Source organism: Saimiri boliviensis, chromosome 12 (genome assembly GCF_048565385.1).
Source record: "Saimiri boliviensis isolate mSaiBol1 chromosome 12, mSaiBol1.pri, whole genome shotgun sequence".
Taxonomy (NCBI): Eukaryota; Metazoa; Chordata; class Mammalia; order Primates; family Cebidae; genus Saimiri; species Saimiri boliviensis.
In genome coordinates, this window is record NC_133460.1 from 52,147,898 (window position 1) to 52,164,317 (window position 16,420).

At 43.3% G+C, this 16,420-nt stretch overlaps 1 protein-coding gene across 4 annotated transcripts in view; it reads left to right on the top strand.

Moving 5' to 3' along the window:
- The window catches only part of OIT3 (oncoprotein induced transcript 3), a 45,515-nt gene extending 31,558 nt beyond the window's left edge, over positions 1–13,957 (top strand). For 3 of the 4 annotated variants that reach the window (XM_010339268.3, XM_074382372.1, XM_074382371.1), the window contains 3 exons: positions 4,783–5,198; positions 11,999–12,098; positions 13,787–13,957. In XM_010339268.3, the coding sequence (XP_010337570.1) occupies positions 4,783–5,198; positions 11,999–12,098; positions 13,787–13,957 (687 nt within the window). Of the gene's footprint in view, positions 1–4,782; positions 5,234–11,998; positions 12,099–13,786 lie in introns of those variants that run through there. The other variant, XM_074382373.1, reaches the window with a different exon arrangement.
- The last annotated feature ends 2,463 nt before the right edge of the window (positions 13,958–16,420 follow it).

Genomic DNA, 16,420 nt, shown 5'->3' on the forward strand with positions numbered 1-16,420 from the left:
TAGTGAAAAAGATTTTTGATGTGCTGCTGGATTCAGTTTGCCAGTATTTTGTTGAAGATTTTTGCATCAATATTCATCAAGAATATTGACCTGAGGCTTTTTTTTGTTGTTGTGTCTCTGCCAGGTTTTGGTTCAGGATGACGCTGGCCTCATAGGATGACTTAGGGAGGAGTCCCTCCGTTTTAATTTTTTGAAATAGTTTCAGTAGGAATAGTACTAGCTTTTCTTTGTACAAGGGGTATAATTCAGCTATAAATCCATGTGGTCCTGGGGCTTTTTTTTTGTTGTTGTAGACTATTTGTTGCTGTCTCCATTTCAGAGCCTCATTATTGGTATATTCAGAGATTCCATTTCATCCTGGTTCAGTCTTGGGAGGGTGAATGTATCCAGGAACTTACCCATTTCTTCTCGGTTTTCTAGCTTATATGCATAGAGGTGTTTATAATATTTTCTGATGGTTGTTTGTATTTCTGTGGGGTCAATGGTAATATCTCCCTTATCATTTCTGATTGTGTTTTTTGATTCTTCTCTCTTTTCTTCCTCATTAATCTAGCTAGTGGTCGATTTTATTAACTTTTTGGAAAAACCAGCTCCTAGATTTGTTGATCTTTTGAATGGTTTTTTGTGTCTCTATCTCTTCCAGTTCACCTCTAATTTTGGTTATTTGTTGTCTTCTGCTAGCTTTGGGATTTGTTTGCTCTTGGTTCTCTAGTTCTTTTAGATGTGATGTTAGGTTGTTAACTTGAGATCTTTCTAGCTTTTAGATGTGGGCATTTAGCGCTATAAATTTCTCTCTTAACACTGCTTAACCTGTGTCCCAGAGATTCTGGTATGTTGTATCTTTGTTCTCATTAGTTTCAAAGAACTTCTTGATTTCTGCCTTAATTTCATTATTTACCAAAAGTCATTCAGAAGCAGGTTATTCAGTTTTCATGTAATTGTATCATTTTGAGTGAATTTCTTAGTCTTGAGTTCTAATTTGATTGTGCTGTGGTCTGAGAAACTGTTATGATTTCAGTTCTTTTGCATTTGCTGAGGAGTGTTTTACTCCCTATTATGGATAGATTTTAGAGTAAGTGCCATGTGGTGATGAGAAGAATGTATATACTGTTGTTTTGGGGTGGAGAGTTCTGTAGATAACTATCAGGTCCAATTGATCCAGAGCTGAGTTCAGGTCCTAAATATCTTTGTTAATTTCTGTCTTGATGATCTGTCTAATATTGTCAGTGGGGTGTTAAAGTCACCCACTATTATTGTGTGGGAATCTAAGTCTCTTTGAAGGGCTCTAAGAACTTGCTTTATGAATCTGGGTGCTCCTGTGTTGGGTGTGTATATATTTACGATAGTTTCTCTTCTTGTTGAATTGAACCTTTCATCATTATGTGACGCCCTTCTTTGTCCTTTTTGATCTTTGCTGGTTTAAAGTCTGTTTTGTTGGGAACTAGGATTGCAACCCCTGCTTTTTTCTGTTTTCCATTTGCTTGCTAAATTTTCCTTTATCCCTTTGTTGAGCTTGTGTGTGTCTTTGCATGTGAGATGGGTCTCTTGAAGATAGCATACCAGTGAGCCTTGGCTCTTTATCCAGTTTGCCACTCTGTGTCTTTTAATTTGAGGCATTTAGCCCATTTATATTTAAGGTTAGTATTATTATGTGTGGATTTGATCCTGTCATTGTGATGTTAACTGGTTATTGTGCAGACCTGTTTATGTGGTTGTTTTATTAGTATCACTAGTCTGTGTACCTCGGTGTGTTTTTGTAGTGGCTGGTAGTGGTTTTACCTTTGCATATTTAGTGTTTCCTTCAGGAGTTCTAGTAAAGCAAGTGTAGTGGTAACAAATTCCCTCAGCATTTGCTTGTCTGAAAAGGATCTTATTTCTCCTTCACTTATGAAGCTTAGCTTGGCTGGATATGAAATTCTGGGTTGAAAATTCTTTTTCTTTTTCTTTTTCTTTTTTTTTTTTTTTTTTTGAGAGAGAGTCTTACTCTGTCTCCCAAGCTGGAGTGCAGTGATGCAATCTCCACTCACTACAACCTCTGCCTCCCAGGTTCAAGCAATTCTCCTGCCTCAGCCCCCCAAGTAGCTGGGACAACAGGCATGTGCCACCATGCCTGACTAATTTTTGTATTTTTAGTAGAGATGGGGGTTCATCGTGTTGGCCAGATTGGTCTCGAACTCCTGGCCTCAAGTGATCTGCCTGTTTCAGCCTCCCAAAGTGCTGGGGTTACAGGTAAGAGCCACTGTACCCGGCCAGTGAAAATTCTTTTCTTTAAGAATGTTGAATATTGGCCCCTAGTCTCTCCTGGCTTATAGGGTTTCTGCTGAGGGGTCTGCTGTTAGTCTGATGGTCTTCCCTTTGTAGGTGACTTAGCCTTTCTCTCTGGCTGCCCTTAACATTTTTTTTTTTTTTCATTTTAACTTTGGAGAATCTGATGATTATGTCTCTCAGGGATGGTCTTCTCATGGAGTAACTTACTAGGATTCTCTGTATTTCCTGAATTTGAATGTTGGCCCATCTAGCAAGGTTGGGGAAGTTCTCATGGATATCTTGAAATATGTTTTCCAAATTGGTTCTATTCTCCCAGCTCTTTCAGGTATCCCAATCAGTTGTAGATTTGGTCTTTTTACACAATCCCATATTTCTCAGAGGTTTTGTTCATTCCTTTTTATTCTTTTTTTTTCTATTCTTGTCTGCCTGTCTTATTTCAGAAAGATAGTCTTCATGCTCTGAGATTCTTTCCTGTGCTTGATCTATTCTGCTATTAATACCAGTGATTGCCTTATGAAATTCTTGTATTGTCTTTTTAGCTCTATCAGATCAGTTATGCTCTTCTCTATCTTAGCTATTTTTTTGTCAACTGCTGCAGTGTTTCATCATGATTTTTAGCTTCCTTACATTGAGTTAGGACAGGCTCCTTTAGCTCAGTGAAGTTCATTTTTATCTACATTTTGAGGTCTACCTCTGCTATTCCAGCCATGTCAGCTACAGTCCCATTCCATACCCTTGCTGGAGAGATGATGCCGTCATTTGGAGGAGAGAGGGCACTTTGGCTTTTTGCATTTTCTGTGTTCTTGTGCTGATTCTTTCTTATCTTTGTGGGCTTATCTACCTTCAGTATTTGGTGTTGCTGACCTTTGGGTGGGTTTTGGGGGGTTTCTCCCTCTTTTGTTTTCTGGAGACAGAGTCTCGTTCTTGTCACCCAGGCTGGAGTGTGGTGGCACAATCTTGGCTCACTGCAACCTCCACCTCCTGTGTTCAAGCAATTCTCCTGCCTCAGCCTCCTGAGTAGCTGGAATTACAGGTGCCTGCTACCACGCCCTGCTAATTTTTGTTTATTTTTTAGTAGAAACAGGGTTTCACCATGTTGGCCAGTCTGGTCTCAAACTCCTGACCTCAGGTGATCCACCTGCCTTGGACTCCCAAAGTGCTGGGATTACAGGCATGAGCCACCATGCCCAGGCTTCTTCCCTACCCCTCCCCCTTTTAACAGTCTGGCCACTTTTCTGTAGGGCTGCTGTGGTTTGCTGGGCATCTGTTCCAGTCCCTAATTGCCTCAGATTTTCCAGAACCTGGAGGTGTCACCAGTGAAGGCTGTGAAACAGCAAAGATAGCAGCCTGCCCCTTCCTCTGGAGCTCCATCCCAGCAGGGTACAAACCTGTTGCCAGCTTTAACATACCGTTAGGTGGTAGCTGGAAACCCCAGCTGGGAGGTCTCACCCAGCCAGGAGGGAAAGGACTGGGGACCTACTTAAAGAAGCAGTCTAGCCCTGCTTTCATAGAGTGACTGAACTGTGCTGAAGTACCATTTCCACCCCCCACCCCCACCGTCCCCTGCTGCAATCAGGTTGCCCTCTTCAAAGCCTGGAGGCTGAAACAGCTCAGTTGCTGAAACAGCAAAGATGATGGCCCACCCCTTCCTCTGGGAGCTCCATCTCAGTGGGGTACAGACCTGTTGCTGACCTGAACACAGCTGTAGGAGGTGGCTGGATATCCCAGTTGGGAGATCTCACCCAGCCAGGAAGAACAGGATCAAGGACCTACTTAAAGAAGCAGTGTGGCCACTGTACCATGCTGGGGTACTGCTTTCACCCCCAGACAGTTTCCTTGAGCAGCTGTACCACGCTGGGTACTAATTTCACCCCCAGACAGTTCAGTTCCCTAGAGCAGCTATACCATGCTGGGGTACTGCTTTCACCCCTAGACAGTTTCCTTGAGCAGCTATACCATGCCAGGTACTAATTTCACCCCCAGTTTCCTAGAGCAGCTATACCATACTGGGGTACTGCTTTCACCCCCAGATACTTTCCTGGAGCAGCTGTACCATGCTGGGGTACTACTTTCACCCCCAGACAGTTTGGACTTCCCACAGGCTAGAATGGCTGAGTTGTCCAAACAGCAAAGATGGCAGCCTGCCCTTCCCTCTGGGCACTTCATCTCAGGAAGAAATCAAAACTCTGTCTGCCAGAGAATATGGGTGGGCAGAGCTGGCTGGAGGCCCCAGTTGGGAGGTCCTGCCCAGAGATAAGGAGCGGATCAGGGTCCCACTTAAAGAAGCAGTCTGGCTGTGTTTTGGTAGCGGTAAGACTTAATGGTCAGGATGGCTTGATAACAAAAGGAGGGCAATAGGAAAAAACAAAACAAAACTTCAGCCTTAGGCAACCAAATCTCTAACGCATTTTGATGTAAATGGAAGCTGGTAGAATGTTAAGGTGAGAGGGGAGGGAAAAAACTGTAGAAATAAATAGACAATCTCTTTCCTCTCCTCACCCTGGCCTGGCTTAGGTGGTGAATGACAAGATTGTGGCCAGCAACCTTGTGACAGGTCTACCCAAGCAGACCCCAGGGAGCAGCGGGGACTTCATCATCCGAACCAGCAAGCTGCTGATCCCGGTGACCTGCGAGTTTCCACGCCTGTACACCATTTCTGAAGGATACGTTCCCAACCTTCGAAATTCCCCGCTGGAAATCATGAGCCGAAATCATGGGATCTTCCCATTCACTCTGGAGATCTTCAAGGACGATGAGTTTGAGGAACCTTACCGGGAAGCTTTGCCCACCCTCAAGCTTCGTGACTCCCTCTACTTTGGCATCGAGCCCCTGGTGCACGTGAGCGGCTTGGAAAGCTTGGTGGAGAGCTGCTTTGCCACCCCCACCTCCAAGATTGACGAGGTCCTGAAATACTACCTCATCCGGGATGGGTAATGCTGCTGCCGGAACCATCTCATCACCCCTAGTTTGTATCTGACTTCTAAGTTCACAGCACACCCAGTCATTTACTAAAACTGCATGGCACGACTGTCAGCCCTTTGTTAGTTCAGGAACCACTTATTGACGTTTTGGAGGTAAAAACTAGTGAGGGAGAGGAGAGTAAAAAATGGCTCCTAGGCCAGGCACGGTGGCTCACACCTGTAATCCCAGTGCTTTGGGAGGCCGAGGTGGGTGGATCACCTGACGTCAAGAGTTTGATATCAGCCTGGCCAACATGGTGAAACCCTGTCTCTTACTCGAAACACAAAAATTAGCTGGGTGTGGTGGTTAGTGCCTGTAATCCCAGCTACTTGGGAGGCTGAGGCAGGAGACTTGCTTGAACCCGAGAGGTGGAGGTTGCAGTGAGCCAAGATTGCACCACTGCACTCCAGCCTGGGTGACAAGAGCAAGAGCAAAATCCCATCTCAAAAAAAAAAAAACAAGGCTCCAAGGGGTCTAGCCCATGTGACTGACTAGATCCTATTAACCAAGATGAAAAGATGCATATAGAAAAGCAGATTTGAGGTAAAAATACTGAATTTGGTCATTCAAAATGATATATTGAATAAGTTAATTTTTCAGATACCTGCGGGATACCTAGGAAGAGAAGTTCAGTGGGCATTCAGTAGAAATGGGTTATCAGCTAGACTCGGTAACACGGTCTGGAGTAGAACTGAGGACAGGAAATCATCTGATTCCCTGCAGGATTTCCTCTGGAATTGAGTAACCTGCTCAGAGATGGAAGAGCATGCGTGGAGGTGGGGGCTGAGATCCCATTCATGTGGCTGAGAGTGCAGGGGACAAGGAGGCAGCAGACATAAATTCCTCTTCTTTTTTTTTTTTTTGAGACGGAGTTTCGCTCTTGTTACCCAGGCTGGAGTGCAATGGCGCGATCTCGGCTCACCACAACCTCCGCCTCCTGGGTTCAGGCAATTCTCCTGCCTCAGCCTCCTGAGTAGCTGGGATTACAGGCATGTGCCACCATGCTCAGCTACTTTTTTGTATTTTTAGTAGAGACAGGGTTTCACCATATTGACCAGGATGGTCTCGATCTCTTGACCTCGTGATCCACCCGCCTCGGCCTCCCAAAGTGCTGGGATTACAGGCTTGAGCCACCGCACCTGGCCCTCATAAATTCCTCTTCTAAGAAGTTTGATAATCAAGGACAGAGAAGAAATGGTAGATTTTAGGAGAAGAAAGATACAGATATCACGGTTTGGTTTTGTGCTTGGTTTTTTTGAGGATGGAGGGCAGCGTGGGGTCTTGCTCTGTCACCCAGGCTGGAATGCGGTGGCACAAACACAGCTCACTGCAGCCCTGATTCCCCAGGATCAAGTGATCTGCCCATCTCAGCCTCCCAAGTAGCCAGGGCCACAGATGCACGTGACCATGCCTGACTAATTCTTTTCTTTTTTTCTTTTTCTTTTTTTAACAGAGGGAATAATGGAATGTTTATTTGATATTATTGTTCTTTTATTTTTTCTAGAGATGAGGTCTCACTGTGTTGCCCAGGCTGGTCTCGAACTCCTGGGCTCAAGTGATCCTCCTGCCTTGGCCTCCCAAAGTGCTGGGATTATAGGTGTGAGCCACCATGCCTGGCCCCCTCTGCACTTGTTTTATACAAAGGAGAGTTCCTTGGTATTTCTTAAGGATCCTTGGTATGGGATCTGTAGGTGTCCCGAGGTACTGATGAGACCTAGCCCTTTTCACAGCCATTGCTTACATTCCCAGGAAAATTACACTCAAACCCAAACTCATAGCAGTATCTCATGAGCTTCTTCCTTGTTCTCCATGTCAGGTGGGACACAGTCTCAGGTGGGGTCAGGAGCTGCAGCTTAATCAAAGGGAGAAAGTCCAGTGCAAGCAGCTCAGTGCCCTCAGGGGCTTGCCCTCTGCTGGCTGGCCTGTGGGCTCTTGGACATTACTACGTTGCTTTTACTCCTCTTGTTTCTCACCACAGCCAGCCTGCTGCTATCAATCTCTTGCACAGTGATATTTCATCCCTTGATATACATTAGGATCAACTGAGATGCTTTTTAACAAATAGCAATGCCTCCTCATCTCCTCTCTCTCTCTCTCTCTCTCTCTCTCTCTCTCTCTCTCCTTTTTTTTTTGAGAATGAGTCTCGCTCTGTCACCCAGGTTGGAGTGCAGTGGTGTGATCTCAGCTCACTGCAACCTCCACCTCCTGGATTCAAGTGATTTTCCTGCCTCAGCCTCCCAAGTAGCTGGGATTACAGGCGCGTGCCACCGCACTTGGCTAATTTTTTGTATTTTTAGTAGAGTTTCACCATGTTAGCCAGGATGGTCTCAATCTCCTGACCTCATGATCCACCCACCTCAGCCTCCCAAAGTGCTGGGATTACAGGCGTGAGCCACTGTGCCCAGCCAGCAGCCATTTAACACAGCCTCCAAAACCTCATCTTTCACAGCTCAGCTCCACAGAGCCCCTGGGTGATCCATTCAAACAGAGAATATGATCTTGTCACATCCCTGCTGAAAACCTTTTAATGCTTCTTTATTACCTTTGGTCAGTAAAGCTGCTTCTCAGAAGGTGTGCTTCCAGCCTCAGGTTCTCATAGCTCCTTAAGCTCATTTTCATAATATGGAAAGTGTCATCCTGAGCTACTCTGGACGGCTAGCAGCAGAGGACATCAGCAGACCTGTGGGTTTCTTGCCGTCCTAAGGTGATTTCTAGAAAGCTTTAAAATGAAAAGTAGGAGCAACATTTTGTATTTATTTTTTCAATGACTAGATCTACTTTTTTTCATGGGAGGTAGATTATTGTCCCTTTTTACTTTTTTTTTTTTTTAAACTTTAGTGGAGTACTATTCACATATGATAAATAGACATATTTAAAGCATGTCATTTGACAAGTTCTGATATGTATACCCATGAAGCCATCATGACAATCAAGATATTGAACATTTCTCTCACCCCAAAAGATTTCCCCTGCCCCTCATATTTACTTTTTGAGAAAATAAGAATATAATCATAACTCACTTACTGAGAAAAACATGTAACCTATAATCTTCCTAGAGCTTATGAAACTTATTTATATATGTGTTATTCAGACTACCAGTCAAGGACTATTTACTTTATTGATTGACTGACTGACTGAGATAGAGTCTCACTCTGTTGCCCAGGCTGGAGTACAGTGGTTCAATCTCAGCTCCCTGCAACCTCCACCTCCCGGTTCAAGTGATTCTTGTGCCTCAGCCTCCCAAGTAGCTGGGACCACAGGCATGTACAGCCACACCCAGCTAAGTTTTGCATTTTTAATAGACATAGGGTTTCGCCATGTTGGCCAGGCTGGTCTCAAACTCCTGACTCCAGATCCAGGCCAAGGATCTGCCTGCCTTCGCCTCCCAAAGTGCTGGGATTACAAACATGAGCCACCACATCCAGTGGGGCTATTTACTTTTATTCTAGGCAGTTCTAAGAAGCTGCACTATTTATTTGGCAGCCCTTAGCATATACAGAAGAGAAAAAATATATATGCTTTAGAAGAAAAAAGCATAGGCAAAAATGGGAAAACCACAGCAGTGTGGTGCTACTTTGTAAGCAGGCAAATCATCCCATCTGTTGTGCTCTACAAGAATGATGTGTGCAAGACCCTCCGGCTCTCGGTGTGGCTCGTGGGCCCTTACCCTCTGACCTCAGCCCTTTCAGTTTCTGCTCCTGCCAAAGGGAATTATTGACAGTTCCCAAACTGTCACTCCTGAACTTCTAACTTTATGCACGCTGTTTCCTCTTCCTGACATCTTCTTCCCACCTTTTCTTCCTGTCTGATTCTTACTGGTTCTTCAAGATTCATAGAGGGTTTACTTCCTCCATGAAGCCTTTCCTGGTATCTTTCCATCTGAACTCAAAATCCTTCTTCTTTTTTCTTCTTCCTCAATTCCTAGCATATAGTAAGGGTCATTCAATATTTGCCAGGTTAACAATTGAATGAGTCTTTATAATAATCATAACCTGGGGCTAGTCCACAAACCTAAAATAAACATAACTCACTTTGTAAGTAAAGTGAGTTATTTATAAATTGTTTGATTATTCATTTCTTTGATTTTTCGTTGTTCTCAGCTTAAATTTAAATCAAGTTGGTTCTCCCCTGATATTGAACACATTGATTCGCTTCCCTCTAATTTTGGTTAGCATATGCTCTGAGAATTCAAAATAATTTAATACAAGCCTAAGCAAAATATAACTAGAAAGTTAATCACCAGGAAAAGAAACATATTGAATTCCAAAATGAAGCATTGAACAAATTTTTGATAAGCAATTAGTTTTGATTCCATTGTACCATTGTTACTTTCTTTCAGCACATGAACTTGGAGTTCAGAACTAGCACTGTCTAGTCATAGCAAACCCCAAATCCAGAGCCAACATTTGTCCTGGATTCTGTTCTGAATGTATTACCTGATTCATTTTTTTCTTTTAAAGAAAAATAACAGTTATTTGGAGATGAAGATAAATTGAAAATGCTCAGGCATTTAGATTAAAAGTACTATTTTAATATCAAGACTTACTATTATCTTAGATACTGGACTATAAACTCCTTGACGTCAGAGACCATATTATTCATCTTTATGTCCTCTGCAGCAGCCAGCACAGTGTCTTGAATAGATTAGGTATGCAGTGGATATTTATTATAGAATATAATCAGAAGAGGGTATAAATGAATTTTACCTCAGGAAAATAAAAATGAATAAATAAATACAAGAAATAACAGAAACCTCTTCAGTTCAGTGGAATGAGGTACTGGTAATAACACTAGTCAAGATGCCTTATTTTAAAACAATTTTGTTGGATTTTTCAAGCACACTGAAACAACAGTTAGCAAGGAACTAGATAGCAGTCTGGCCAGGCATCATTGTGGCTCATTCCTGTAATCTCAGCACTTTGGGAGGCTGAGGCGGAAGGATTGCTTGAGTGGTCTTGAGTTCAAGACCAACCTGGGCAACATAGTGAGATTCTGTCTCTATGAAAAATGAAAAAATTAGCCGGCTGTGGTGGCACATGCCTATAATCCCAATTAGGGGCTGAGGCAGGAAAATTTCTTGAGCTCAGGAGATTGAGGCTACAGTGAGCTGTAATTGTGCCACTGCACTCCAGCCTGGGCAACACCAAGATCCTGTCTCAAAACAAAAGCAAAAAAAGAAAAAAAAGTTGTCTGTGCATGTGGGTCAAATACCCAGTTTCATAGGCTTTAACATCTGACCCCCACCTTTTTCCTGGCCCAGAAGACAGGAACTATTTGGTACCCACTAAAAGGCAACTATGTCCAGAAAACACAAAAGTTCCTCTATAATTTAGAGTGGGAAAAATAATATGAGGGTGATTCTTGATCTATAAGAAGTTTCATGAATATCCAAGACTTTGGCCTCAGCTGGTGGGAACATGGCCCAGTACAGCCTCTGCCTCCTGGCTTCAAGTGATTCTTATCCCTCAGCCTCCTGATTAGCTGGGACTACAGGTGCATAACACCATGCTTGGCTTGCTATTTATTTATTTAGAGATAGGATCTTGCCATGTTGTCCAGGCTAATCTTGAACTCCAGGGCTCAAGCAATCTTCCCACTTCAGTCTTCTGAGTAGCTGGAACTACAGGCAGGTGCCAAGATGCCCAGCTAACTTTTTGTATTATTGGTAGAGACAGGGTTTCACCATGTTGGCCAGGCTGGTCTCAAACTCCTGAGTTCAAGCAATGCTCCTGCCTCAGCCTCCCAGAGTGCTGGGATTACAGGCATGAGCCCCCTCGCCTGGCTGAGAGTGCTTCTTTTCCCCCAGCTAACCCTGAGGTGAACCTAGGAGTTTCACATTAAGCAGTAGACCTGAAAATTAAAACCCCAAAACCCTATCAAACTGAAATTTAACTTTTTTTTTTTGAGACGGAGTTTCGCTCTTGTTACCCAGGCTGGAGTGCAATGGTGCGATCTCGGCTCACCGCAACCTCCTCCTCCTGGGTTCAGGCAATTCTCCTGCCTCAGCCTCCGGAGTAGCTGGGATTACAGGCATGCGCCACCATGCCCAGCTAATTTTTTGCACCTTTAGTAGAGACAGGGTTTCACCATGTTGACCAGAATGGTCTCGATCTCTTGACCTCGTGATCCACCCGCCTCGGCCTCCCAAAGTGCTGGGATTACAGGCTTGAGCCACCGCGCCCGGCTGAAATTTAACTTTAAATTTGAGAAAAGAGAAATTAAAACAATTTGGAGGTACATGACTTTTACCCAATAGAACCATCTGAGAAACTTGGATGTTTATGTCACTTTGATGCACGCACTGCAGTTCCCTCATTTTTGTATCCCCTTCAGTGGTCGGTTGCTATTAGGGGTCGAATGCCTAGTTATTAAATTTTGTTCAAGAAAAGCCTTCTCAAATCAATACTAAGGTACATAGAGGCAGAATTCCTGCACTATATTGCAAATGGAAAGACAGCCTTACTAGCAAAAGGTATCTTTGAAATAAATGATGTTGCTGTTGCCAACATTTAAACTCATTAACAGGAAACCGTGGTGCCCAGTTTGTGGGTACACAGAATGATAAGTGGGACAGATACTATCAGTAAGGCTAGGTCTGAAGAGGACTTCACAGGGGAAAAATTGATTTTTCTTTTGTTGCCAAAAAGCTTGAGTACAGTCCAGCCGCCTCCACCCCTTTGGCTCTCTTTGGGCCAAAATGTTGGACTGGATTGTTTTTCCATCTCTGTTGAAACAATCAAGTCTTATGTGCTATCTGCCCTACTTTCAGCTGTGTTTCAGATGACTCTGTAAAGCAGTACACATCCCGGGATCACCTAGCAAAGCACTTCCAGGTCCCCGTCTTCAAATTTGTAGGCAAAAACCACAAGGTGAGTTGAACATCTTTAACTTATAACCCCTGAACCTGAGCCTTTTTTTATGGTGTCGCAATGTGTTGAGGTTCTAAGAGCCCTCTGTTAGGATCTGCATGGCCTCAAGAAAAAGTACAGAGAAACTGGCCATCTAGAGGCTTAACCCTTTCATGTATGTCACACCCCCACCACCTGCCAAAGTAACTGTGCTGTTCCCCCCACACCACCCAACAGAATGACTGTGCTGTTTAAAGAAAATACTATAGGATCATAATTTAAGATCTTTGTGGGCAGGTATGGTTGAAAAGCCAGTACAGTGATTGGTCAAATAGCAACGGATATAGACAGGAAATTCACAGAAAAGACAAATAGTGAAATGTTCACTGAAAGTAGTACTTAAGTGCTGATGAAAACAATTATAAGATACCATTTTATGCATATTAAATTTATGAAAATTACAAAATACAACACTTACAAGGTTATAGGGAGAAGTATACAGTGACAGTATAAATTGGTACACTTTCTGGAACATTGATAATATGTGATATAATCATAAAATCATCCTATTCTTTTATCTAAAAATTCCAATTATGACAGTTTTTTAAAAACAAAATAAAGCAGAGGCAGGAGGATAGTTTGAGGCCAGGAGTTTGAGACCAGCCTGTGCAACACAGCAGGACCCCTTCTCTACAGAAAATTTTAAAATTAGCTGGGCATAATGGCATACACCTGTAGTCCTAGCTACTCAGGAGGCTGAGGCAGGTCACTTGAGCCCGGGAATTCGATGTTACAGTGAGCCATGATTGGGCCACTACACTCCAGCCTGGGTGAGAGAGTGAGAACCTGTCTCTAAAAACAACAACAACAAAATTTTAAGCCAAAACAGACAAGGTGTGTTGGAAGTGTTTGTAGAGCATTGTTATAAAGGGGTAAAAGAAGCAGCCCCAAACAAGGCTAACGACCACAGTATATCAATTTAATGCAATATTAAGAGTTATTAAAATGATAAATATGGGAAAAGCAGATGTAAAAACTGTTGTCATGACAACATACAGGCATAGTAAATATATTACATTTTAAAAATATATATATACACATGGATAGAGGTTATAAGAGGCTTTATAGAAAAGGTTGTAGTGAGATAAGGTGGAAGTTTTTTTGTCGTTAGAGTATAGTTGTTGAAACATTTAAACAAAAGGAAGTCAAAGAGGCCAACATTCTTTTCCACACTGCGTGTGAGTGTATGCAAGTCCTTTCCAGCTATACCAGGGTTACGGAACAACTGCTAACAATGATGGCTGATCCTGATCACCCTCAACCAGGCAGGAAGCTTAGGCAGTTACCTACAGAAAGGCGCTTCCAGAAAACACTGGTCATTTGACAGCACAAGTACGTGGGAGCCAGTGCTATCCCCAGACCTTGAGGTGAAGAAGGAAGACTTTCAAGTTATTAGATGTTGCTTCACAAAGGTGTGACTTAAATGCCAGCTTTGCCCTATGTTTACTAAATGTTTACATTTGGGCAAGTTCCTTAACTTCTCTGTTTCCTCATCTGTAAAATGGGGATGATAACCTCTACTTTCGAGCTCCTGTAAGATTACATGAGATAATGCTTGGGAACATTTTGTATTGTGTCTGACTCCTTGTAAGTGCCCCACAAGTGGCAGCAGTTACTGTTTTTATTAACCATTGTGATCGTTTCTTCAGGAAGTGTTTCTGCACTGCCGGGTTCTTGTCTGTGGAGTGCTGGACGAGCATTCCCGCTGTGCCCAGGGTTGCCACCGGCGCATGCGTCGTGGGGCAGGAGGAGAGGACTCAGCCAGTCTACAGAGCCAGACGCTAACAGGTGGCCCAATCCACATTGACTGGGAGGACTAGTTTGTGGCCACACCTGTGTTGGGTCACCTGAGTCCCTGCGTTGGGTGGCACTGCTCTTTGGAGCTTCTCCCTACACCCTCCAAGAACATCTGCCAGCACCTAAGTTCAAACTTCATGCTGTGAGTTCAGACTCCCAGCACCAACTCACTCTGATGGTGGTCCATTGGGTGGGCACAGGCCACAGCACCGCTGAACAATGTGGCCTGGGTGGGGTTTCATCTTTCTAGGGTTGAAAGCTCAACAGTCCACCCAGAAAGAGACTCACCCTATTTCCCTCATTTCTTTCCTACAATTAAATACCTCGTGTACGATGCAATCGGACCATAAAATCAGCAGTTGGGTATAATATTTCAAGTTAGAAACCCTAGAATAATTAGGCCAGGCGCGGTGGCTCATGCCTGTAATCCCAGCATTTTGGGAGGCCAAGGCGGGTGGATGAGGTCAGGAGATCCAGACCATCCAGGCCAACATGGTAAAACCCCGTCTCTACTAAAAATACAAAAATTAGCTGGGTGTGGTAGCAGGCACCTGTAATCCTGGCTACTTGGGAGGCTGAGACAGGAGAATCACTTGAACTTGGGAGGTGGAGGTTGCCGTGAGCTGAGATCATGCCACTGCACTCCGGCCTGGGCAACAAGAGCAAAATTCTGTCTCAAAAAAAAAGAAAAGAAAAGAAAAAGAAAAAAAAGAAACTCTAGAAAAATTAAACTGAAATTATTACTTAAATACCCAATGACTCCTTAAATATGTAAATAATAGTTATATCTTGAAATTTCAATTCAAATACAGAGTAGTTATAGGGGACTTGGAAGTTTATCAATAAAACAGCATGTAATTTTTAAAGTAGTATTTGGTTTTTCTGTTGCATACTATTTTCTTTTTCTTTTTTTTTCTTTTTTTTTTGAGATGGAATCTTGCTCTGTTACCCAGGCTGAAGTGCAGTGGCACAATCTCAGCTCACATAACCTCTGCCTCGCAAGTTCAAGCAATTCTCCTGCCTCAGCCTTCTGAGTAGCTGGGATTACAGGCACGCACCACCACACCCAGCTACTTTTTGTATTTTTGATAGAGATGGGGTTTCTCCCTGCTGGACAGGCTGGTCTCAAACTCTTGGCCTCAGGTGATCCACCTGCATCGGCCTCCCAAAGTCCTGGGATTACAGGCGTGAGCCACTGTGCCAGCCATCTTTTGATACTTCTAATATATTGCCTTAAGTGACATATTTTCACCTAATAAATATTAATAAATTTATCAACATGCATTTAAGTGCTTCAATGACTGAGCTGTAACAGAATTAAAGTTTGGTAGCATATTCTCTGTTATTTGGTATTCTATGCCCTCAGGCTAAGACAATACAAAAAAGTATACAATTCTGCCATACTCTGTTTTGTAGATATTTAAAAAGTTTTATTGAAATAAATATAAACCACAAAGATAAATTTTATCTGCAGTTAACCCCAATTTCTTAATATGCCAATTAATTTTATGGCCTTTACATAAGATCAGAAAAGTTTTCCTGCTATTAGTTTTTAAAACTTGCTACAATATGGGTACAGTGGCTCATGCCTGAAATTCCAGCACTTCAGAGGCCAAGGTGGGAGAATCCCTTGAGCCCAGGAGCTTAAGACTAGCCTAAGCAACATAGTGAGACCTTGTCTCTACAAAAAAATTGTTTTAAATTAGCTGGGCCTGGTGGTGTGCAGCTGTGGTTCCAGCTACTTGGGGGAGCTGAGGTGGGAGGATTGCTTGAGCTCAGGAGGTTGAGGCTGCAGTGAGCCATGATAGTGCCTGGGTGACAGAGTGAGACCTTGTCTCAAAAAAAAAAAAAATCCCAAATCCCAAAACCCAAAAAAGTTGCTACAATTAACAGTTCTTAGTAGAATCAATAAATTAATAAAAGTAAGGGAAAGGAGAAAAGGATTTAGATCAGAAGTCAGCAACTTTTTTCTGTAAAAAAAAACCAACTGGTAACGATATTAGGCTTTCCGGGCCCTGCAGCCTTTCTCACAGCCACGAAACTCTACTGTCGTAGTGCAAGGACAGCCACAGAGAATATGTAAACAAACGTGAGCACGGTTATTCAAAAAAAGGATTCAAAACCAGACTTTGAGCTAGGTGTGGTAGCTCACGCCTGTAATCCCAGCACTTTGGGAGGCAGAGGCAGTCGGATTATTTGAGGTCAGGAGTTCAAGACCAGCCTGGCCAATGTGGTGAAACCCCATCTCTACTAAAATACAAAAATCAGCCGGGCGTGGTGGTGGGCACCTGTAATCCCAGCTACTCAGGAGGCTAAGGCAGAAGAATTGCTTGAACCCAGGAGGCGGAGGTTGCAGTGAGCTGAGATCTTGCCACTGCACCCTAGCCTGGGCAAGAGTGAGACTCCCTCTCAAGAAAACAAACAAACAAACAAAAAACACAGGGTTTGGCCCTAGGTTTGGTCACGGGACTTAGTGGGCCAATTCC